Source organism: Meriones unguiculatus, chromosome 11 (assembly GCF_030254825.1).
Source record: "Meriones unguiculatus strain TT.TT164.6M chromosome 11, Bangor_MerUng_6.1, whole genome shotgun sequence".
Lineage (NCBI taxonomy): Eukaryota > Metazoa > Chordata > Mammalia > Rodentia > Muridae > Meriones > Meriones unguiculatus.
In genome coordinates, this window is record NC_083359.1 from 54,729,281 (window position 1) to 54,753,531 (window position 24,251).

The window sequence follows — 24,251 nt, forward strand, 5'->3', positions numbered from 1 at the left end:
AGAAATGGAGAGAGGGAGAGAGAGGAAGGGGCAGAAGGAGGCAGGCAGTTTTATTGGGACAGTAATACAGTTTGCAGAAAGAGAACTAGACTCAGGTGAAGACTAAATGAGCCAGAGAATGAGAAAGAACCAGGAGATTAGATTAGATTGCTGGAGTTAATTTGAGGCCAAACAGCATTTCAGAGGCCGAGAGAAAAGTCAGACTGAATACATTAGCCGGGAGAGGAATTTGAGCCAGGACTGCTGGGTTGAATCAGCCAGCCCAGAGCTCTGTAAGAACATGGAAAGGGTGATCTTACTAAGCAGTAATTCTCAGAGGCAATTAAAAGTTACAAGTCAAAGGGCATTTTAAATAGAAAAAATGAAGGATAGGAGAGGGTAAGTTTTGCTACATAGGGCCTGTATGATATGGTACCTTGAATGCTGAGCTAACAAATTTGGTCTGTGTCACATGTGTAAAATGAGAAGCCACCAGGGTAATGACATGGTCAGAATGGTTTTGGAATGCTTCAGTCACTTGACAGAAGGACTGACTGAACTGAGGAGCAGTTAGAGTAAAAAGATAAAATGGACTGTTCTAGTATGAGCATAGGAATGAGCTAATGAGCTTCGACAATGAGATGGGGAGACAAAAGCATGAGTCACAGATACACTGTTGGCAGGATTCAGTGGCCTACTAGAGCAAGAAGTCAGAACTTATTTCTTTTTTCCTTCTTTTTAATAATTTATTTGTTTGTATTTTGGTTGTGAGCCTAGCCTTTAATGGCTGAGCCATCTCTCCAGCCCTGGTTGTATTTTATGTACATTGGTGTTTTGCATGCAAATATGTCTGTGTGAGGGTGTCAGATCTACTGGAAAGGATTATAGACAGTTTTGAGCTGCCATGTTGGTGCTGAGACTTGAACTGGGGTCCTCTGGAAAAGCAGCCAGTGCTCCTAACCACTAAGCCATTTCTCCACAATTGATTTCTTATGCCTGGTGAGAAGGAGGGCCATTGTTGGTGCTATTGAGAAGGAATTCTGACAAGGGTAGCTGCTGGAGGTAGATGGAAGGTTTCTAGTTTATATGGGCAACTGAGCATATTTGGAAAGTGTGAGCTGGGCCGCCTGAGGGAGATTTTGTAGTTTAGCCTTGGGGAAAGAAAGAATAGAAGGGCTGAGGGGAGGAAAGGAATCCATAGACCAAAGCTGGAATTTTCTCTTGAGCTATGATGGTATGGGGGATTGAAAAGAACCCCTGAGACTCTGGAATTACCCTGTTCCCCCAAATCTCCTGCCAACCTATCTTATCTGTCCTTTTGCTGAAGTTCAAGCTTGGCTAGGAAGCAGCCCACTTTCGCCAGGGTCAGAGCCAGGAGGAGATTAATGGAGTATGTCTGGATCTCCTTAGATCTTAGGCTCTAGGAGGCAGAGTGAGAGGCACAGGAACAATTGACATAGAATCAGCTGCTTACTGGGGGAGGGACTTACAGCAGGTCATATTTAGTTAAGGAAATAAACAGGATGTTTCTTACACAGCATATCCATAACTACAACCCATGTTTAGTTTAAAAGATTGATTTATAAGCCAGGCGAGGTGGCACACAGCTATAGTCCCAGCACCCAGGGAGGCAGACACAGATAGATCTCTGTGCATAGATCTGGTCTACATAGGAAACCCCTTTTTAAAGAAAGATTGACTTATGCATCTATTTCTCACTAGATCATAAACTCCCCAAAACCAGCAACAAACAAACAACCTCCACCATCTTAGTTACTACGTACGGTGAACCCAGCGCCTAGCACTGAGCATGGTTGACTCTCACTAATTTGTTCACTTGCTATCATTTATGAGTACAAGTACAGGTTCTATTCCATATGCTGCATATTCATTTACTCAACAAATATTTACTGAGCACTTACAGTGTGTGAGGCTCTGGGCCAAGCAGAAGAAACACAGATTTGAACAAGACTGGCAAGGTTTCCGCTGTCAAGGAGCTTATATCATAAGTGGTAGAGATTCAGGAAAAAAAAAAATTAACAAGAACATTCAGGCAATGGGGCATGCATTAAGACAAAGACACATGGTAGGGAGACACTTGGGGCATGACTTTAGGTGCCATAGCTTGGTGAGGGCTCCAGATTGGAGGGAGGGAGGGGTCACAAGATGAACAGGGGAGGTTGAAGGTCGAGAAGATGAAATGACAGTGGTCAGGCAAATAAGCCACATTTGAAGTACATGCGATGAGCTGTTTTTGTTGTTGTTTGTTTGTTTTAAATTTCATCTGCATTGGTGTTTTGCCTGAATGTATGTCTGTGTGACAGTGCTGGGTCCCAAAGAACTGAAGTTACAGACAGTCTTGAGCTGCCATGTAGGTGGTGCAAACTGAACCTTGGTCCTCTGGAAGAGCAGACAGTGCTCTTGACAACTGAGCCACCTCTCCTGCCCTGGGATGAGCTATCCCTGATGGGTGTGTGGGATGTGTGTTTAACTATCGTGTAAAAATGCAGTGGGGAACCAGAAGAAGAGATGGTTGGGCTGGTATAGGTCAGAAAGTCTGGAATAGGTCACAGTGGAGGTGGAAAGAGGACCGATGGGAGTGAGAGCCAGCTGACAGAAAGTGAATGTGAGGAGCAGAGAGGAAGCTGGGAGCTGGGGCAGAGCTCATGTGGTGGTAGTGCTTGCCTTGCTCAGATCCCCAGATCCACCTAGCCAGGTCAAGGTGGTGCATGCCCTTAATCCTAGCTCTCAGGAACTAGAGGCAGGAGAATCAGAAGTTCAAGACTGCCTTTAGAAGGTGGCTTAGCAAGTGAAGGTGCGCAATGTCCAGCCTGACAACCTGAGTTCTATCCCTGGGACAGAAGGAGAGATTTGACTTCTGCAAGTCATCCTTTGACCTCCAAATATGTTGCACACTCAATAAATGTTAAAAAAAAAAAAAGTCCAATGTCATCTTCAGTGACAAAAGGAATTTCACAACAACCTAAGGCTAGAGACCCTTCCTGAAAGGAAACCCAGGCAAGCAGAAAGGAGTCTGGACTCCTACACAGGAGAACCAATTATCCCTGTGGCCTGAGACTGAGAAATCTCCTGGGCAGATTTTCAAGGCTAAACCCATTACTATAGAAGGCAAACTGGGACAGTTGGTCACTCTACTTCTAGGTTTTGGGCCCAGCAATTGGGGAGCAGTGCCTTACACACACACAGGGAAGGCTGAGGGCTAACAGATTTAGAAGTAAAAAATCAAATGTTCTATTTGAGATGTTGTGGAGTGTCCCATAGAGATGGTCTATTCGTGTGCAAAAACCAAGCGAGAAATTGGATTCAGATGGAAATGTGCAAGCCAGAAGTATCTTTATAGCACCTACAATGTCCACAGAAGACCATGTCAGTGGAGTGGGGAGAAGGGACTGAGATGAACACCCAATTTTAAGACATTAAGTAGAATCAGCTACCCAAAGGATTAAAAAGAAATGGTTGAGCTGGGCATGACAGCACGTGGTGCCTGTAATCCAGGTGAGGCAGGAGGATCCCAAGTTTAAGGCCAGCTTGGGGGACTGCTAAGGGAGTCAGTTCAGCATTGTGAAGAGACAGGCAGTGTTGAAGACTGTAACAGCAGGTGAGCAGAGAGGCCGCCCTCCTAGGTTTCATTTGGAAGGAGAATGAGCAATGGGGGATAGGTGGAGATAGCCTCTCCAGGCTTCGGAGGCAGTCAGGGAAGATCAGGCAAGGGTGGCCAAGGTGGAAGTGGAAGAATGGACGCCCAAGGGCAGAGCTAATCACCTGCATCAGAGATGTCCCTCAGATGAGAACAGAAAAGCAGCATGGAGTAGCCTAGATTGTGAATGACTGGGGACAAAGAATAAGACAGCACAAGTGCCCGATCACTCCTTGGAGAAAATGGAAGTGAAAAGACAGGCTGAATCAAATGGCCGTGTATGGGGGGAAAGGCTTAGGTTTTGCTGTGTTATTATTATTTTTTTTTTAATGATAGAAATCTTGAGTTATAGGCTTGAGGAAAGAAGTAAGTGAAGTGGGTTGGGGTGGGAACATGGAGGAGAGGCGGTTAATGCTGGAGTAATGGAGTAAGATTTCCTTCTGAGGAGCTTGCCAGAGAATGACTCTTGTCAGATGGGAACTTATACAACATTTAGCTGTGGTTAGAGGGATGAGACAGGTGGACAGAGGTAGTAAGCCTGGCTGGGGGGTGGGGCTAGGGTGGCGCTCTGCAGTGCTGTTTAGATGGCTCCTTCGTGATTGTTTTCTCCAGGGAAAAATTCAGCTGGCTTCGGAGGGTGACCAGAGACACAGCAGGAAGTATGTGGACGACTCCAGAGTGCACATTTAGATGAGCATCAGTTTGTCTAACTCCTCCAGTGGCTTGACATGATATTTTCCTGGGCACAGGAGCAGAAAAGTAGGTAGAAGAATTCACAATACAAGGCTCAAGTGTGGATACAGCTGAGGACATGGATAGTGGCCTTTGAAGGGATGCTGGCCATTGTTGCCGAATGACCAGGACATGAAACAGGCTTTCGTCAATTGATTCGGAGCAAATACAGGAGGTTAAGGATCCATAGAAAGACAAGATGGGGGAAGGAGTGAGGGATCAGAAAGAGGATGTCCAGGTTCGGTTTCTGGTCAGATTGAGCTGAGGACTATGAGAGTCCCAGGTACTAGGGCCTTAGCTGTAAGTAGCTGGCTGGAGTGGAAATGTGTGTCAAAGAACAGAGATCAGTCGATTGATGGATAATTTCTTCAGGTCAGTTCTGAAATCACAGACTGGGGAAACAGGTAGAGAGGAAAAAGCGGAGAGCCCAGGCCTGGTTCAGTTCAGTGGAGTGATCAAGGGGTGGGGACAGAGAGAGGAGGGTAAGAAGATGACTAAAAACATAGCCAAGTGCCTTCTAAGCCGATTGAACTAAGCTGAACCAAAGCACTGTTTTAGCACCAGGAAAATGCCATGATCAACACTAGCTGCTATTTTCTAGAGAAAAAAAAAAAAATTCCAGGACAGTCATTGAAACAGGCTTGGAAAGAACCTAAATCAAAGAGCCAAGGACAGACTCAGTGGACGGCAGGGATGACTGTGGTCCCTTTGAGTTCCTCTCCTGCCCCCGCCGTGGCAGTCCTTCCCTTCCCTCCTTGGGCCACCAGCGACAGCTTTCTGCTTCAGGACAACATTCTGGCAGGAAAAATCAGCCATTCCTCTTGGGCTGGCAGCACTCCCTAGAGGAGCCAGCGCTGAGGCTTTGAGAAAGGGAGCTGAAGGAAGCACATTCTGGACGCGCTTCTCTCCGGTGAGCAAGGGCTCATTAGCCAAAATCATCATCTTCCCAAGCTCATTCTCAGACTCACTTAACAATAACCTGGGCTGGCTCTCCACCCTCACACAGGCGCAGGAGTGCAAGTCGCTTCCTGTTCAGGCAGAACCACCCTAACCTCAGTCCTAGGATGCAGGTACCTTGCACACAAGTCTTTATTTTTTTCTGGTGTGAAAACAAAACAAAACTACACCCTATTTATTTATTTACCTACCTATTTATTGTGTGTGTCTGAGTGTGTTTACTTGCTACACTGCAGGTATGAATACGGAAATCAGAGGACAAATAATGGAAATCAACTCCCTCCCTCCACTATGTGGGTCTCAGGGCTCAGACAATGGTCATAAGGTTTGGCAGCAAGTACATTACCTGCTGAGCCATCTCATCTGACACCTCCCCCAACACCTGCTTTTTTTTTTTTTGAGATAATATTTATGTAGTCTTAAAAAAAAAAAAGATTTATGTAGTCCTGGAACTTGCTATATAGACCAGGCTAGCTTCAAACTCACAGAGATTCTCCTGCTCTGAGTGCTTGGATCTTAGATTAAAGGCATGCACCACCATACTTGATTTTTTTTTTTTTTTGAGATGGAGTCTCCCTATGTATGCCTGACTAGCCTTGAACTCTCAGACTTTCAGTAATCCTCCTGTCTCAGCCTCTCCAGTGCTGGCATTACAGGCATTAACCGTACCCAGATTTGCACACTGATACTTTTTCTTTTCTTTTGTCTCTGCCTAGTCTGCCTGCCTCACCTTGCTCTGGAGTGATGTGATACTCAAAAGGCATGCTCCCTGCGTGCCGCTTCTGCTTTCCTGCCCTCCTACCTCACTAGTTCTCAATCTCCCTACAGCTTCCTTCTTTCACTTGATCTCTAAGTGTCTCACAGCCTGGTTCAGCCCTTGTTCCATACCTTCTCTGTAGCCATGGCCATCATTTTTATGATTGAAGACAGCCTTGTGGCTGTCAGACCTTCCAATCGCTGCAAGTTCAGGGTGTGTCTCTGTTTCCAAGAGGCTCCAGTCTCCTGTATTCGCTGCCTCTATTTGAATGCCTCGAAGACATCACTTTACATGCTCAGTACTGAGGTTCTCTTCTCCTTCTCTCAGACACTGGTGCTGTCCTCACCATCCACCTCCCTCTCAGTCAGTGGTAACTCAGGTAACTCAGGCGACTCAGGTCAAGCTTGAAGCTATCTTGACTCTTCCTCATACAGCCTAATTATAATCAAGCCTGTCTCACCTACCTTCAAAAGATACCTAGGGTCTGACCATTTCTTACTGCCTGTACCCTGAACAAAGCCATCCTCAAATCATGCTTGCACTATTGCAATATCTTCCTCTCTGGAATCAGGGTCTAGTCTACTCCAAAAAGCCACTAGAATGAGCACCTAAGAACAGCCGGCCATGGTGTCACAGACCTGGACCTTTAATCTCGGCATTCAGAGGCGGAGGCAGGGTGATTTCTAGGAGTCCGAGGCCAGTCTAGTCAACAGAATGAGTTCCAGGTCAGCCAGGGCTACACAGAGAAACCCTGTCTCAAAAACCAAACCAAAACAAAAACCAAACCAACCTAAAACAAAACAAAAAAAGGAGGAAAAAAATTATCATGACTCATGACGCTCATACCACTTCCATACTCCTTCCTTCCATTTGGTATAAAAGCAAAGTGCAGAACAGTGGCCCCATGTGCGGGCCTCCCATCGCCAGCCCCTCTGCCTTTCCCTCCCACTCTCCCCTCTCTTACCTTCTGCCAGCCACACTGGCGCCCTTGATGCAATGCTCAGGTTGCCCTCTAAGCTTCCCAGTTCCTCTGCCTCGAGCCTGCCTCCCCAGGGCTTGCTCTCCTCCCTTTCAGCCTTTGCTTAGGTGCATTCTTAGTATGCCCTTTCCTGAGAACTCTAAATAAAACACAGACAACAGAGACAGTAGCAGCTCTCCTGCTGTCTTTCTCCCCATTTTCTCCATAGGCCTATGGTCCTCTGAGACTGTATACCCACTGAATGTGAACTTCGTGAGAGCAGGAACATTCTGTTTTATTCCTGAGTCTCCTGACAGATAACAGTACCTGGACTGCCAAACAAACCAGGCTGCATGGAGGCCTCAGAATCCATGTCTTCTGGATGTGATGCCAGAACATGTATATGCCAGAATATATATTAACACATATACACGTTAGTAAAAACTCTTTTGTCAGTAAACAGATTACTATTTGTGTACACAAATGTTATTACATGAGTCCTGGGATCTGAACTGAGGTCCTTGTGATTGAGCAGTAACCACTCTTAAACCACTGAGCCAGCCCCACAAACTCTCTTCTTTCAAGCCCTTAAGCAAGCACGATTTTATTTAAGCAACTAGTCTGTCTGGGCCTCTGCATATTTATACAACTGCATCTCTAAGGCCTGGCAGAAGATTCCTCCCTTTCCTTGGCATCCCACTTTCTGTAAGACTGAGCAGGTCACCTTGCCTGAGGTAAGCATGGCTGCTATAAACACCAGCACTCAGTAAAAGCCACTGATGTGGCCATCCTTTTAAAGAGCTGGGCCAATGTCTTACAAGCTTTCCGCAACTAGGAGAGTCTGGTCACATGTTTTTAGGTGGTAGAGCCAAGGTTTCAACTCTCATGGAACTGTCACAGCTCTGGGGGGCTTCCCCTGAGTTCTCCTGCGGCCTCCAGGGGGACAACACAGACTTTAGACAAGATGCTCACTTAGACTCTTGATCTAACATTGTAGCTTTCTTGAAAGAGGATTTATCCGCAAGCAGTAGGAAAAACCATGCTTTCTCAACACATACTCAGCAGGTATTTTGTTTGTTTTCTTTTGACCTCTGTATTGACTGTAACTTTTTCAGTTGTTAGGGAAAAAAACTCAGCTAAAACTGGCTGAAATAGGTAGCCATGTGAAATGGTAGCCGTCTGGAAATTCTATGGGTACTGTCTTCTGGTCAGTTGGGATCTGAACTGAACAAATTGGGGCCATCAAGACTAGGCTTTCCACTTCTCCTGTGTTGGTTCACTTTCTGGCTGGCTGTCTCCTGGCTGTCCCAGAAGTACCAATATGGCCCCTGCCAACATCTTCATGGGGATTCTGGGATCCTCACATACAGTGTCTCATTGCTTTTGTCTGACTCAGAAATCCTTTCTGGTTCCAGCATTTAAGCTGGAGGATGGGAGGCATATTAGCCAGGTCCATGCACAGCCCCTTTCCTCCCCAAGGAGCTGAGGTAGGTGGACAGCCTGCGTGACACGTAGGGATGAACATGGTAGCAGGGCAGGGGACAAAAGGAAACTCACAGAGTTCTCCCCTCCAAACAGACAAACAAACAAACAAACAAACAAACAAACAAACAGGATTTCTCTGAGTAATAGTCCCGGCTGTCCTGGACTATTTGTAGACCAGGCTGGCTTCAGACTCACAGAGACCCACCTGCCTTTGCCTCTATAGTGCTAGGATTAAAGGTGCACACCACCAAACCCAGTCCAGAGTTTTTAAAGTGTGTGTGTTTATAGGTGTATCAATGTATGTCTACCCCAGCCCCCATGTGGAGGTCAGAGGACAACTTGCAGGAGTTGTAGGAGTTGATTTTCTCTTTCTACCATGTGAATCTTGGAGACTGAACTCAGGTCACCAAGCTAAGCAGCACGTGCCTTTACTACTGAGCCTTGTGTTGAGGCAAAGTCTTACTATGTATCTCTGGTTGGCCTGGAACTTGCTACATAAACCAGACTGACCTCAAACTCAGAAATCATTCTGTCTCTGCCTCCCGAGTGCTGGGTTTAAAGGCATGTACTGCCACTCAGAGCTACTTTATTACCTTTTAAAGAGATAAAATGTAGCCTGACATGGTATTATATTAATCCCAGAACTCTAGGAGGCAGAAGCAAGCAGATTTCTGTGAGTTTAAAGCCAGTCTGGTCCACAAAATGAGTCCAGGACAGCCACGGCTATACAGAGAAACCCTGTCTTGAGGTGTGGGGGGAAATAGATAGAAAATAGATAAAATGTGGTAGGGAAACATACAGTTAAATCTCTGACTCTATTAACAAAGCATATAAGGTTTTCTTCTTAACATATTAGCCTTCCCTCCCTCTTTGAGATAATTGTTGAACCAAGAGATAATTGATAAATAACTAGAATGTAGGCTGGGAATGTGGCTTAGAAGCAGAGCACTTACAGAATGTACAAGGGTATGGATTCTATTTCCCAACACTGCAAAATAAATATTACTGACAACACACTATAGTTAGAAAAAAGACTTTCATGCTGTGCATGGTGGCGCATGCCTGTAATCTCAGCACTTAGGGAGGCAGAAGCAGGTAGAGCTTTGTAAGTTTGAGACCAGCCTGGTTTACAAAGCAAGTCCAAGACAGCCAAGGCTGCACAGAAAAACCCTGTCTCAAAAAAGAAAGAAAGAAAGGAAGAAAGAAAGGAAGAAAGGAAGGAAAGAAGGAAGGAAGGAAGGAAGATAGAAAGAAAAGAAGGAAGGAAAGAGAAAGACTTCCATACCTGATTTTTCAAACAAGTGAAAAAAATTTTGAAATAGTAAGCACTGGCTTTTTCTTATCTAACCGAATGTTCCTAGGAGGCTAGATTAGAGACTAAATAAGACACTATGGGAATGGGGAAATGGCTCAGCAGGCAAGCACATTCACTGTGCAAATATAAGAGCGGAGCCCAAACCCCTACCCCACATAAAAGCCTGGTGTGGTTAGATGCTCACCTGTGCTCCAGCACTGTGACAGGAGGTGGATTGCTGGGGCTTTCTGGCTGGCAGCCCAGCCCCCAGCTTCAATGAGAGAACCTGTTCAGTGAAAGATCCTGTCCCAAGGGAATAAGGCAGAAGTGATGATAAAGCAGGACGCCTTAGTTCCTCTTCTGGCCTCTGCACAGGATCACTTTGTTCTCTCTCTGTGTCTCTTTTGCTCGCTCGCGCGCACACACACACACACACACACACGGGTAGGGGACAACACTCTTATGAGGAGGCCAGCCTGAGACCCCTCAGAGAAGACAAGGAGGCTCCACATGTTTCAAATAGGTCTCATTTTGTCCCCATTTCCATTTCCACCCACTTGCGGCCCAGGCAGCCGCCCTTACTGGTTGCTCAGGTTGGATGGGAGTGTGCTGCTTGCCGGTACTTCCCCTTAAAGCGTCTTGGCAGCAGTCCTGGCCGTTTAGATCCTTGGATATCGCGGCCGGGCAGGCGGCTGTGCTTTATCAACTGGATGAGTCTCACAGGTGTTTCACAAGGCCCAGGAGGAAGTCTGTTCTCTGACCCTCACCTCCCCCAGTTCAGGGACTAAGGAACACCCACATTCTGCCTGCTTCTTAGATGTGGCCCAATTTACCACCAAATGTAGCTGTTCCTGCGAGGAATGCACAGGATCTAAGGAGGTGAAAGAGTTGGATGCTGCTTGTTTCTGCTTCTATTCACCTGGAGAATGGACTCGACAAAGGCCTGGCGGTTAGAGCCAGCCTGTGAACGCTGGCAGAGTTCCTTTCCACTGCTGGAGGCAGGATGATGTAATGGAAAGACCTCAGGTCTAGGACACTAATGGGCGGGCCCTTCTTAGCCACCACCTTGATAAGGGACCTCGACCAGCCTTTCCTTCCCTCCGCCTCAGTTTCCTGAACTTAGGACAAGAGGATTGGCTCTGGGCGCCCCATCAAAGCTCACCGTCTATCAGCTGGTCCTCCTCGGTTACCCGGCTCAGGGACTGGAAGGGTCCCTGGTTGTTTTGTTTTCCAAAAAGATCTCCATCAGACAAACCTACTGTCGTTTAGTGTTTTTTATTTACTATGGAAATTCCATTCGAAAGTACAGGGTTATGACTGGAATGAAAAGTAGTCCCCAACCAGGACTGCAACAGTGTTTAAGCACTACCCAGCAGCTAGCTCCGCCAAGTGCTGTGGCTATAAAGTTAAGTCAGTGAGACAGAGGAGCGACCCAGCCATCTCTCTGTACTGCAATGAGCACTACTCCAGCGTATTTATAAGGCACAAGCCTAGAATGCCCATATAAACTTGGGGTGGAGTCCCCTATGGTCACTGACGGGATGAGTGGGAGCGGTCTGAACGGAATGGGGATCAAATCCCTTAGACCCCGGGTGTCTGCCACCTGCCGCCTGTCATTCCACACATCTCTCCCTTTAACGACAGATATTCCTGCCAGTATCTGAGGAGTTATCCCTTGGGTCTGGAATATGACGGCAACAGTGGGCATTAGTTGGAGCCCCTGGAGCAGGTCTTCAGTAGGCTGAAAAGCTGCGTGGAATCTGGCTTTGACCCCGAAGGCAGAGTTACGGGCTCTCCCAGCGTTCTATTTTATTTTTCAGGGCGGAATGCAAGAAACCTTCATTCGGCTCTCACACAACTGGCCCTCTACTCTCACTGTCTGGTTTTGTTTGTTTGTTTGTTTTGTTTTTTTCCTTTTCTGGCCCCTGGTGGGGGCGGGGAGCAAATGAGTTGGAGGAACCTAAAGGCGATTGGAGTCTCAGAAACCTCTGCAGTCACGGCAGGCTTCTTGGAGAAGGTGCTGGGCAGGAAAGGTGAGGACTGGCTGGACTAGTTAGGCTGGCACCTTGGCTTGAAGGGCCTCCTCTAGGTCCCGGGCGGCACTCGGCGCGCCACCCTTCCCGCGCTCGACCTTTGTTCCTGCATAACCTCCCACCAACAGAAGGAGTGTTATCACTTCCCCCTTTCCGCGCCGTGCGTGACTCGAGGCTCGCCCTCGGCGCCTGCTTCCCTGCCCTGGCGGGGCTGCGGGCGCATCCCAGGGCTGGGAAGTGTCCTAGGCGGCGCAGCCAGGCCCCGCCTCCGGCCCCGCAGTTCAAGTGAAGGCTCTGGAGCGCCGAGCCGGGCGCACCTCGGCGCAACCTGCCGGCTCCGAGGGAGCGGCTCCCCGCCGCGCCGGCTGGCGGGAGCGGACGGAGGCCGGCGCTGCCCGTTAGCAGCCGCGGCAGCGGGAGCCTCCTAATTACTCAGCACGCTAATTGCCCGGCACTGAACTTCAGGAGCCGGTCCGAAGAGGAGCTCCGGGCGCAGGGGAGGCAGGAGGTGTCTAGGGCCGGGCCCCGCCAGGGTTAAGCGCCCGCCCGTCCCCGGCTAGCGGCCAGCTCGCCTTCCGCGGGAGGCCAGAGTCACCGCCGGGGGACCGGGAGGTGCGCCCGGACCACACCGGACCCCCTTCTCCACCGCCGCCTCTAGGAGGCGCCGAAAGTGGGGGCGCCAGCCTGGCGCAGGGGGCGGGCGCGGAGAGCTAGAGGGGCTGCGGGGACACAGAGATGGCCGATGAGATCGACTGGCTGGACCTGCCAGGCCGATGGACCTACGGAGTGGACCGCGGCGGTAGAATCTTCTTTATCAAGTATGTAGGGCTCTTTCTCGCCTCCCCCTTTCCACTTTTTCTTTAAAGTTGTACGACTTGAAAGGTGACAGGGCTGGGGGTCAGGCTGGAGATGGGAGGGGGTGGGGGGGTGGAGGGAGGGGGTGGCTGACTAATAAGTTTATCAAGATACCTGTTTGAATGTGACTCCCGCCTTTTCCTCAATGGGTCAAAGTCCAGGAAGGCTCACAGGCTTCCTTCCCCGAGCTGGAGAGGCAGGGCAGGCGAGGCGGCCTTGAGCCTTCTCCCTGTCCACCGCACCCTGCAGCAAGGATTTCTTCCAGCTCTTACACTAAAAGGAGGCCAGGCGACTTCTTTCCTCCAGACTTGGGCAAAATGACAAGAATTAGGAGCCCCTTGCCTCCACCACCTGCTCACTGCAAGACTCCAGTCCTCAGGACGGCAGCTCCTCCCCTGCCTGCTGCTGCTCTGGGTCTGCGGTCAGGAGGCAGGAGGAAGCCCAAGGCTTGGAGCATTCTTTAGGGAGAGGCTTTGCTGCTCTTTGTGATAAATTAGCACCGTTCTATTAATTTCATAAACCAAATGGCTGTGGCATAATCTCATTATAGCGAAGTGGCCATGTTTGGCCCCTTTTTTGGCCGGCTTCTCTTACAGTCATCTTTTGCCAGGAAAAAAATTCTCCCAATGATATAGCAAGTGTATATAGCACAGCAATTTGGCCTGCTCCCACACTTGACAAGCCTCCTCTTTGTCAAGATAGCCACTCAGAGAACATTAGAGCCGAAGAGAACCTAGGAGCAGCCCCTGTACTGTTTCCACGGGTCTGTACTGTTTCCACGGGTCTGGCGTCTGGAGAGCTGGGACCCCTTGTCAATCACAGCACAGCCTACGGCCACTTTCTCTTTTGCAGGGCTTTACCCCATCCACGGGCTGTTTGGGGTTTCTGTTTCCACACTTGCATAGCACTTTCTCCTGTCATTATCAGCACTAATTTATCATAATTGATGTGGGATTATGTTGTCTTAGAGGTATCGTCACTGAAGTTCGTGGCCTAGGGTTAGGAGCCTAAATAACAGAACTTCTCCAGGGTTAAAAGGAAGGCCCTTCCCTCAGTGGCTTGAGCCTTCGAAACCTGTAAGAATATTAAGGTTAAGTGTGGTGGAGTGTGCCTAGCTTCCCAAGAGGCTGAGGCAGGGGCATCACTTGAACTAAGATTTTGAGAGTAAGCTAGGCAACATGGTGAGCCTCTATGTCAAAAATATAGAACTAAAATAAGAAATCATCCAAGGAGCTTACTGAAAAGACTAAACTGGGCTCGATGGTGAACACCTTTGATCCCAGCGCTTGGTGGCAGGGCAAGTGGGTCTCTGACTTCCAGGCCAAGCAAAGTTATATCCTAAGACTATCTCCAGACACAACAACAACAAAGACTGATTCCTGAAGTTCTGTCCCCCTTCCCGTTCTTATTCTGAGCAGAGAGAGACAGCCTGATAGTTTGAATTCCCAAGAGTGTTGATTTCCTAGAAGAGTTTGCCTCCTAGCCTCTTCGCAATATTCCTTTTCACTCCACGGTCTTACCTTGATCATTCACTCTTTCCCACAGCACAAAAATAAAAGCAACAAACTACACAGATCGCCTTTAAGGTGGTGGGAGAAAGCTCAGAATGACGCGGTGTGTCCCAGGAGGGCTTCACTTCTGCCCTGCTGACTTGGAACCCAGGAGGAGAGCTAAGACTTTGAAGGGGAATGTGGAGGCTATCCAGAGAACACATGCTGACTGCTGCTAAAGGGGAAAAGGAGGGTATAGTGGCCTTGGGCAGCAGGAGTTCATGGAAGGAAGGAAGGCAGGGTGGGTTTGAGGCAAAGGCATCTAGAACCCTTGGGTCACAGTGGAGGTGGAGTGGAAGGTCCAAGGGATGTAGAGACAATAAAACAGAGAAGCAGGAGTGGGCAGCATGAGGGGGCCTGAAATGGTAGACAAGGGTTGAGATTCTATCCTGCAAGGGACAGAGAGCCACTTCACCCCAGGGCTTGCCATTGTAGGATGCACATCCAGGAGGACCTCTCTGGCAGCTTCGAGGGCAGGGGCTAGGGGGACTCCAGACTAGAACAGAAGCTGCTGTGAAAGCTGGAAGTCTGAGGTAGCTGCTGGGAGGGGGCAGATTAACGTGGAAGGACAGTCAGACATCTCTAGGGAGAGCATTAAGAGTGTCCCTGTGGCTGAATGTAGGAAGGGAAGGGCCATCTCCCAATGTCTCACTTGAGTTTGATGAAGATCAGGCTCAGCTTGTGCCTGTGGGTTGGGATACATTCAGTGGTGAAATGTGGAACTTGAGGTTCCTGTGTGTCGTCTATATGGTTGTTTAGCAGCTGGTTACACCATCTGGCATTTGAGTGAAGCCTGGGCTGAGATGGGTCCTCAAGGAGTTGTCCTGCAGAGGTGGGACCTCGAAAAGTTTGAGTGAGGGGACAGGATGATAGCCAGGCAGCATCAGTATTTAAGGAGAGAGTAGAGAAAGACAGGCCAGCTTGGGGATGAGACCAAGGGGTCAGAGGTGAGCAGTGCCATCCCTGGAGAGGAGAGAAGACAGAGGGAGCTGAGAAGGAAGGGGTGGGCAGCAGTGGTCAATGCAGCAGAAAAGCCAAATGTTAGAAAGTGGCTAGGGGACTTAGGAACATGGGAGGGTGTCCTTCCTGGAAAGTGGCTTCAGGGGGCTAGGAACAGAAACCAGAATAATGGGGATTGCTGAGCAGGAGGCCAGGAAGCAGGGGGAGCAGGAGAGACTTCTCTCCAGAAGGGATGCTGGGTTGAGAAGGAGGGTACAGACAGGTATTTCATGATTCAGGCTGGGACACTTGGTTGAGAGGGTCTATAAAACACCCCAACAGAGTGTTAGCCCCAGAGGGGAGAAGGCTGCCACTTCTTCAGTACGATGATTTTGAGTTTTTCTTCAATTAAGGGCTGTAGAGACTGTGGTAGAAGCCTGGTGGAGTTGGTGTGTACCTTTAATCCCAGTACTCGGGAGGCAGAGGCAGGAGGATCTCTGAGTTCGAGGCCAGCCTGGCCTACAGAGTGAGTTCCAGGACAGCCAGAGCTGCACAGAGAAACCCTGTCTTGAAAAACAAAACAAATCAAAACAACAAGAAAAGCTGGATGTGGGGCGCATGGTTATAGTCCCAGTGCTCTGGGAGGCAGAGGCAGGTGTACCTCTGTGGGTTCGAGGCCAGCCTTGTCTACAAAGTGAGTCAAGGACAGCCAACACTACACAGAGAAACCCTGTCTCAGAAAACAAAAAAACAAACAACAATAAAAAGAAAATTAAAGAGAGAGACCTTGAGAGCAGTGGAGTGGGGTGTGTAAGAGAGGCAGGCTGGGATTCGGCTGGTGGGAAGGCCTAGGGTGGCCACACACAGATAACCCTAATGAAGTAAACAGTTCTGCTGAAGACTGGATTTGTAGCGAACCAGCCCTCCCAAGGCTAGATTCCCCATCAGTGACAAGGAAGGCCAGGTAACCCTCAGTCACCTGTTCTGGGCCAGGCTGACAAGAGGAGGTTGGTAGGGGGACTTTCCCTGTGGTGGAAAGTCATCCTGTTGATGTGGCTGTACACAGCATCTAAGTGAGGTAGAGACAGAGGGAAAGTCTGGGGTGAGAGCAACTATGTGAGAGGAGGGGAGGCTGAGGGCAGCCATCTGCTCCCTCAAGCCTTTTGCATTCCCGGCCTTCCTCTCTGGCTTCTAGCCAGCACCAAAGCCAGACCCCAGACCCTGCTGCTAGAGGCCATCTCCTGCAGCTCCCAGTGGCTCCAGAGTGCAGAGGCCACCAGAACTGTGACTTTATCTCTTTGCTCGACAGAGGGTGGGTCTCTCTGCAAAGCACATCTAGCCTCAGAGGAAAAAAAAATTGATGAAGTCAAAAGAAAAAGGCCACATGTCTCCTCACTGCCCACAGATGTCCATAGCAGTTTTGCTCCTATTGCCCCAGGCTGAGAACAACCAGTATGTCCATCACACGGGAATGGATGGGCACACTGGTGCATCCTTCTTGTTGCTAAGGGCCATTCATGAGTTACTAACACTACAGTTTGGAAGGAAGAATGGAAAGGGGAAGGAGGTTAAGAAAGAGATGTCTGGCCTGGATGATTCCTTCTGTGTAAGCTAGAAATTTGATAAAATGTGTTCTAAGCAGTTGGGTGTGGCTGGGGAGTTGAAGATAGGAAGAGCTCGGTGGGTAGACAGGGCTGGGAGGATGAGAGACAGGAAGCAGAAAGGGTCACAAGGAGTCGGGGGTTCATTATCTGGACTTGATGGTATTTTTCTGATGGTATATCAGAACATTGATTTACACACACATGGAGTTTCTTGTATGTCTTACAACAAAAGTCAAGTAGACTCTTCCTTTGTGGATCTAATGAATTGTCAGTTGTTCCTGAGACAACTGAGTTGTCTTTTTGGTTCTAGGGGTAGAACTCAGGGCCTTATATGTACAAGACAAGGTTTCTACTGTAGATCTGTCCTCAATCTTTTTAATTTTTTTTTTTTGAGATAGCATTTCAGAATGTTATGTAGCCCTGATTGACCTGGAACTTGATAACATAGATCATGCTGGCTTCCAACTCACAGAGACCCCTGCCTCCCGAGTGTTGGGGTTAAAGGCGTGTGCCACCACACCCAGCTTTCTTTCAGATTCCTGCATGGAGGGAATGCTGCCAATGAAAATCTATAGCACTGCAGCTGCAAAGTGACTACCTCTCAGCCTCTCTTCAGTGAACTCTACGGGCCCCACTGGGCATTCTGTCCACTGTGGCAGAGCTGCACCTGCAGCCTAGAGTCTGCGCTCCTATCTGCTTTCCTGCTGGGCTAGTGTATTGTTCAAGGCCAGAGATTAGATGATGCGTGCCTCTAAGGCTTCAGACATGGCTTTACACACACACACACACACACACACACACACACACACACGAATGGATGGTAGGTGGGCATGGCCATCTCAGGAGGGAGGGCTCTGCTCCAGGAAGCCCTTTGTGAACCTAACCAGTCCTTATTGGTCCTTCCACAGTGATGAGGAGAAGTCAACCAGCTGGGTGCACCCTGGTACGGACTCACCCATCCAGAGTGGACATTCCTCCGGCCCAGGTAAGGAGCCACCTGCCCCTGCCTTTGCAGTTGATGAGGCAAGAGCTTGAAGTTGCCACAGAAACCGTTGGCCCCAGACCTTTTTTGACTTCCCCTTTGCCATGAGTAGACTCACCTTAGCCTCTGGAGGGCCCCTGGGGTATAGCGCAGAACACCTCTAAGGGGCCCAGTCTCTACCGTTAGTACGAGGGACAGATCTTAGAGGGACAGAGCAACCTGAAGGTTGCCTCTGTCTGAAAGCTATTGGACTGGGCAGAACCCGACCCCTGTGCTGCTTAAGACAGCTAGCTGCCCTTAGCCATGGGTGCTATTGAGCCCTGGGACTGTGGTTAGCCCAAGGTGGACTGGAAGTAATCTTAATTAATTTAAATGCAAATAACCCTTGGTGGTTGGTGGAATTCCTCAGCGGAGGAGGAAGAGGCCCAGGCTAATACTGGTTTCCTTCTTGCCCTCTTAGACTTCCCAGGCTAGTAGGAAAGGTGGGATGTGTATAGCCAACAGCACACAAGAATCAGCCAGAGAAAGACTTCAGTTTGGGTTACAGGGGTAAAGACCCTGGGAATCAGAAGGCCTAGAGCCCTGCAAGTGAGTGAAAGGCCTTCCTCTAAGAAGAGAGGCCAGGACAGAGAGGCACATGAGTAGGACTGTGGGACAGCCTCTGGCCCTTTACAGCCTGACCCGGGCCAGACACCAGCCTTGGTCACTCCCAGGGCACAGCCATCTCGATGGGTGAAGGGAGGGTCTCACTGACCTCAGAGCCTACTTCATTTAGATCTGTGTTGGATTCAGGGAAAGAGGTTTCAGGGACCAATGGAGCCCAACTCCTGCGTTCGAGGGGAGGAAAATGAAGAGCAGGGAGGAAGAACTGGGCTCAGGGCCCCCTGGCTAACAAGTGAAGGGAGGCTGTGGTGAGATGCACTTTTGATGGTGCAGGGTCCTAGTTCCAATGGTGGCTTTTCTGCTCCCAGTGTGGTCCTGGGCAGGGGCTTGGTTCTTCTGGAACGTGTTTTCTGCATCTGTGTAAATGGAACAGGATTATCAACCTTACAAGGTGGCTGTAAGCACCAAGCTGGCTCCACAAGAAAGGGGTTGGGGCTTGCTGTTGCCACTGTTCATCTCCAGTAAGTGAAATGAGGCCCCCTGCCACCATGTTGCAACCTGTTTCTTCTGCTGGCTGGTTGTGCTGGTGCAAGGCCTCAGTTGCTCCAATTGAGAGCAGCGTTGCCCTAGGTAGGACATGGAAGGTTCTGAGCCTAGGCCAATTCTTTCCATTTTGGTTGCTTCTGACTGGTTATCCAAGGCTGGGAAGGAGTTAAGATGCCCCTGAAGCTTGCTGAGAGGGCAGCTGCCTGAGCGGGCACTTCGCCTGGACAGGAACATAAGCGTTCTCGGTGTTGCCCAGGCAGAGAGGGCAGTGTGGAGGGGAATTGCTAGAAAAGGCAGAGGACAGAGACCACACTGGCCTCTTTCCCAGCACATCACAGTGTCAGGATTATTTATGATTCTGACCCAATGGGGATCCCTCTACTTGGGGAGGCTGCCAACCCACACCCTTCTGAATGGGAGCGTCCTCCCACAGGGACAGAGGGGAACAAGTAGCATTTATGGAGCCACACAGAGGCAAGAGTGTAGGCTCTGGAGATGGCAGACCAGCACTCACACCCCAGCCCAGATGCTTCCTGTGTGACCTTTAAGCAAGTTGACTAACCTGTCTGGGCCTCAGTTTCCTTCTTGGTCTGACACCCACTTCATACTGTACCTTAGATACACTAATAGAGGTGTCATGTGTGTCAGAGAAGGGGTACTCCAGATGCTGAGGTCATATTCCTCTGGGGCAGTTCCTGGGGGTCAGGAGGCCAGGAACTACACTTGTTTTGCTGAAATGACAGCAATGATGGAAGTACAGGCTCTTCAGAAATACAAGTGAATAAGGTGGTGGATCAAAAAACTAGGCAGCCACTCTTCCAAATCCGGGCTCTGCTCCCTGCAGCATGTAGCCCAGAGCAGGAGGTAAGATGATGGCAGATTTCGACTAATAGAAGGCACCTGTGCCTTGTAACCTCCCACCCAAGGCAGGTGTTTCGACTGACCAAAAGAGAAGCAATGAGTGCCAAGAGAATCCTCTCCGATTTTCATGTGCCAACCAGGGGACTTCTGCTCCCTACAGGAGGAATGGTCTGCACCAGCTCTGACTGATGGAGATTCTCTTAAAGTTTTCTCCTGTGGGATGGGAGAATCTCTGAGCTGGGAAGGCGGGACTTGGCTCGTGTGTCTATTTTGGTGGAGTGAGCAGCTGTGCTAGCTAGTCTTATGTCAACTTGACACAGGCTAGAGTCACCTGAGAGGAGGGAGCCTCAATTGAGAAAATGCTTCCATAAGACTGGGCTGTAGGCAAGGTTGTAGGGCATTTTCTGAATTCGTGATTGATGTCAGAGGGTCCATCTCACTGTGGGTGGGGCCATCCCCGGGCCTGTGGTCCTGGGTTCTATAAGAAAGTAGGCTGAGTAACCTCAATGAGCAAGCTAGTAAGCAGCACTACTCCACGGCCTCCATATCAGCTCCTGCCTCCAGGTTCCTGCCCTGTTTGAGTTCCTGTCCTGACTTCCTTTGGTGATAAGCAGCAATTTGGAAGTGTAAGTTGATTTAGTCCTTTTCTCCCCCAGTTGCTTTGCTCATGGCATTTCATCACAGCAGCAGTAACCCAAAGATAGCAGGCAAGTCAGGTCCTGACCAGGCTCTCTGGATATGGAGGTGCTGTGACCATAGTACCTCCTGGCCAAGGTCAAATTCAAACCTTGTCACTGTGAGGCTGTGCCATTGACCTCTTGGAGATTCTTTGTGGATACTTCCCCCCCCCAAAAAAAAGATGCTGTTGATGTTCACAAGGCAGTTTCTGTTTTTTGGGGCCTGTTCCCCAAGGCCTCAATGCCTCATGGTAAAGCGGCAGTCAGAAAGTCCCAACAGTGGTCTGGGATGCAGAGAATTGTGTCCCAGTTAGATCTTGGCTACTAAGGGCCTATGAGTCTTAGGTGAGTCACCTGCCCTTTGTATTAGCTTTGACCTCTGTGATGAGGAGGTCTGAAGACCTTACACGACAAGCATACTGTGTCTCATGATCTGGTGCTAACCACGCCCAGATGCTCAGAAAACATTTGTGGGGTAAATGAGAAAAGGCAACAAGCAGTGATTTATTCTGTTGCCTTGCTCTCTGATTTGTTCATTGCAAGAGGAGCCTCCATTGACAGTCATCTTTCTCCTCATTTGATGACGATTTGGATGCTAGGAGTAATGGGAGGGAGTACAGTGGCTGCTTGGACACTGTGGCTTCCCCTGGAATTTTCCTGCCATTCCAGGCCCCAGGCTACTGGGTAAAGGTAAGGAGAGAATCTGCTTCCAGGACTTCTCAGCTCGTGGTTTTGCTTCCTTGTAGGTTTGCCCAAGGGTTGGGAGATGGATTCCACCCCGGAAGGAGCTGTATACTTCATCAAGTGAGTAGAGAGTTTCCTTTTATTTATTTATTTATTTGAACTCACCTTTGGCCTGGCTTTTGTCCCAGTCACAGATGCCTCCTAGGGAGGAGAGGTGACTAAAGCATCTGTCATATCACATACGGTGCAGCCGCTGGGTCTGCGGGTGGCCCAGAGGCACTGAGAAGCACCAGGTACACTTCGGCATGTGTCTTGGCCTAAGGATGGCTAGTGTGAGTCACAGAAAGGTTTCTGGGGTAGGGTCCATGGAGGGCTGGGCCGGGCTGAACCGGCAGAACAAGTGGCTCATCCAGAGTGTAGGAGAATCTGTACCAGGTAAGGGCTGAGAGGAAAGAGATGAAACATTGAGATGTAAAGTGGGGTGTAGATGTTGGGGGTGAGTTTTTGGGAGCAAACAGGCTGCCAGAGGCAAAGCCATGCCCAGCTGCCCTTGTTCTTCTGGATGGGGGCCTCTGTGGCCCTTGGGATGTGGAGTGTTTTCTTTCCTCTAAGTGGTTGGCCAGGTCATGTGAGCAAATGAGTCTTGACTCAGGCGTGGCTGAGCGTCAGCCTTGGGAAGCTGCTTGGCTAGAAGCAGGCAGGCAGAGGATGCAGCTCTTCCCACTTTGGAGGTCCACAGCCATACATGTGGACTCATTTCCTTCGGCTGGAACTTAGTGTCTTTCTGTATGTCTCTCTGTCTCTCCATCTCCCTGAAAGCTCAGTTCTAGCTTCCTGCCAGAAGTGAAACTCTGTGTCCCGAGCCTGTGGGCTTCTTTCCCGAACCACCTCTGTATTCTGCAGCCACCAAAGAGTCCTGATGCCCACTGTCCTGGTGCTGGGGTGTTGTCTCTGTCAGAGATATCCGTAGTTTCTAGAGAGGAAGGTGCCAGTCCTAGTCCTCCTTTGTTTGAAATCCTCATCCCTATCAGGGCCTGGTGCTGCTGTTTTCAGGAGACAGAGGAAGCAGGATCCTAAATTAAGGTCCCACCTAGGCTATGTGGTAAGTTCTAGGCCAGTCTGGCTAACTTAGGGAGACCTAAGCAAAAGAGGCTGGAGATATGACTCAGTGGTAAGCACTTGTTTAGCATTTGTGAGGTCCAGTACTCCTCTTCCTAATAATAATAAAATAATGATAACAACAACAATTTAAAAAATGTTAAGGATAACTAGCACCAGAATCAGCCAGCATAGACATCAGCTCAGTTATTAAACATATATATTATTTATTTACTTTATGTGTATGGTGTTTTGCTTGCACATGTGTCTGGGCACTACACACCTGCAGTGTCATCGGAGGTCACATTTTCCCCAGGAGAGGATGAACCCTCAGTACGGGAGTTACAGATGGTTGTGAGCCGCCATGTGGGTGCTGGGAATCGAACCTGGGCCAGATGGAAGAACAGTCAGTGCTCCTAACTGTTAAGCAGTCTCACCTCCCTTCCCATACCCCACCTTCCCTTTTTGTGACAGGATCTCATTATTTAGCCCTGACTGTTCTGAACCTCACTACATAGCTGAGGCTGTCCTTGACCTCAGAGTTTCACTTGCCTCTGCCTTCCAAATACAGGGATTAAAGGTGCGTGTGCGTGCATGCGTGCACGCGCACACATTTTTGTAAAGGCCTTTTTGCACATGCTTTATTTGGAGACTGCTCTGTTATCACATGGCTCCACAGCTGAGCTCTCCATGAGGGCGCAAGCAGTCCTGGCTTCACTTAATCACTTTCTTCATGTCTCATCTTATAAACATCATCTCAGTATTTTTCGGTAAACATTCGGTTGCTGAGTTTGTTTACTGAACACTCTCATGTTGTTTCATCTCACCTATCCTTCAAATTTACCACCTAGGGGCTGAAGAGATGGCACAGCCGTTAAGAGCACATGCTGCTCTTCCAGAGGACCCAAAGACTAGCACCTAGGCAGCTCACAACTGGCTGTAACTCCAGCTTCAGGGGACGACTGTGTGCACCTGCAAGCACATGCACATACCCACACATAGAACACAATTTACACAATAAACATAAACCTAAAACAATTACCACCTAAGATGGGGTGAGCTGCCCACCTCTTCTACAATTGACCCATGCTGATTGCCACCTTTTTTTTTTGAGACAGAGTTTCTCTGTGTAGCTTTGGCTATCCTGGACTTGCTTTGTAGTTCAGGCTGGCCTCGAACTCAAGTGATCCGCCTGCCTCTGCCTCCCCAAGTGCTGGGATTAAAGGCATGCGCCTGGTTTGATGCTCATCTTTCTTTGCCTCCTTCATGTTAAGCCCAGACCCACAGCAGGACCTTTGCATGTGCTGTTCCTGGAGTACTTCTCTTCCTCCTCTAGCCAGGTATCTGGGTCCTACTTGTCAGTTGGTTCTTTTGTGGCACTAGAGCCACAACCCTCACTAGGCACAGCACTGCCAAGCCTTGCATCAGCTTGTTTACTTTTTGGTAGTCATCTGTTGCTGAGTAGACTTTGAGAACAGCTTCCACTCATTTTGCTTTCTGTTATCCTAGAATCTCTCCAATACATTATAGGACCCACTATTTACTGAAACAGGTGGGTAGGGAAAACGGGATATAAATAACACAATTAATTACTGATGCAGCAACCAGTCTGTAACTTTCTCCAGAGCCCCTTTATTCAGTGGGTGCCAACATGAATTATCCTCTCTGCAGACCACCACAGAGGAGAGCCTCACCTTCCCTTCCCTGTCCTCCCCGTGGGTCCATCACTCCTGCTGTCTAACAGGCTGCTTAGTTCCCAGCATCCCTGAGTTCATCTCTACCTAGAACTTTCTAGTAGCTTCTCTGTTGATCCTCTTGAGCCTGGGTCAGAATGCTGCCCAGTGTCTTCCTCCCAGGATACAAGTGTTCATGTCATTCTCTGCTAAAACCTTTCCCTGTTTCCATCACATACAGGGTAAGGCCTAAATTCCAGGCTTCCCGACCAGCTCAGCTCCTTCCCTTTCACCTCTCCAGCCACAGCAAGTCTCTGGGGTTCCCT

General features: G+C 49.2%; 1 protein-coding gene across 13 annotated transcripts in view; it reads left to right on the forward strand.

Moving 5' to 3' along the window:
• Window positions 1-12,203: 12,203 nt before the first annotated feature.
• Plekha6 (pleckstrin homology domain containing A6) overlaps window positions 12,204-24,251 on the forward strand; it is a 136,922-nt gene continuing 124,874 nt past the window's right edge. For 3 of the 13 annotated variants that reach the window (XM_021633748.2, XM_021633750.2, XM_021633756.2), the window contains exons 1-3: window positions 12,335-12,671; window positions 17,710-17,786; window positions 21,217-21,274. In XM_021633748.2, the coding sequence (XP_021489423.1) occupies window positions 12,589-12,671; window positions 17,710-17,786; window positions 21,217-21,274 (218 nt within the window). In that variant the 5' untranslated portion in view covers window positions 12,335-12,588. Of the gene's footprint in view, window positions 12,672-17,709; window positions 17,787-21,216; window positions 21,275-24,251 lie in introns of all 13 variants that reach the window. The other 10 variants (XM_060364307.1, XM_060364303.1, XM_021633753.2 and 7 more) reach the window with 8 other exon arrangements.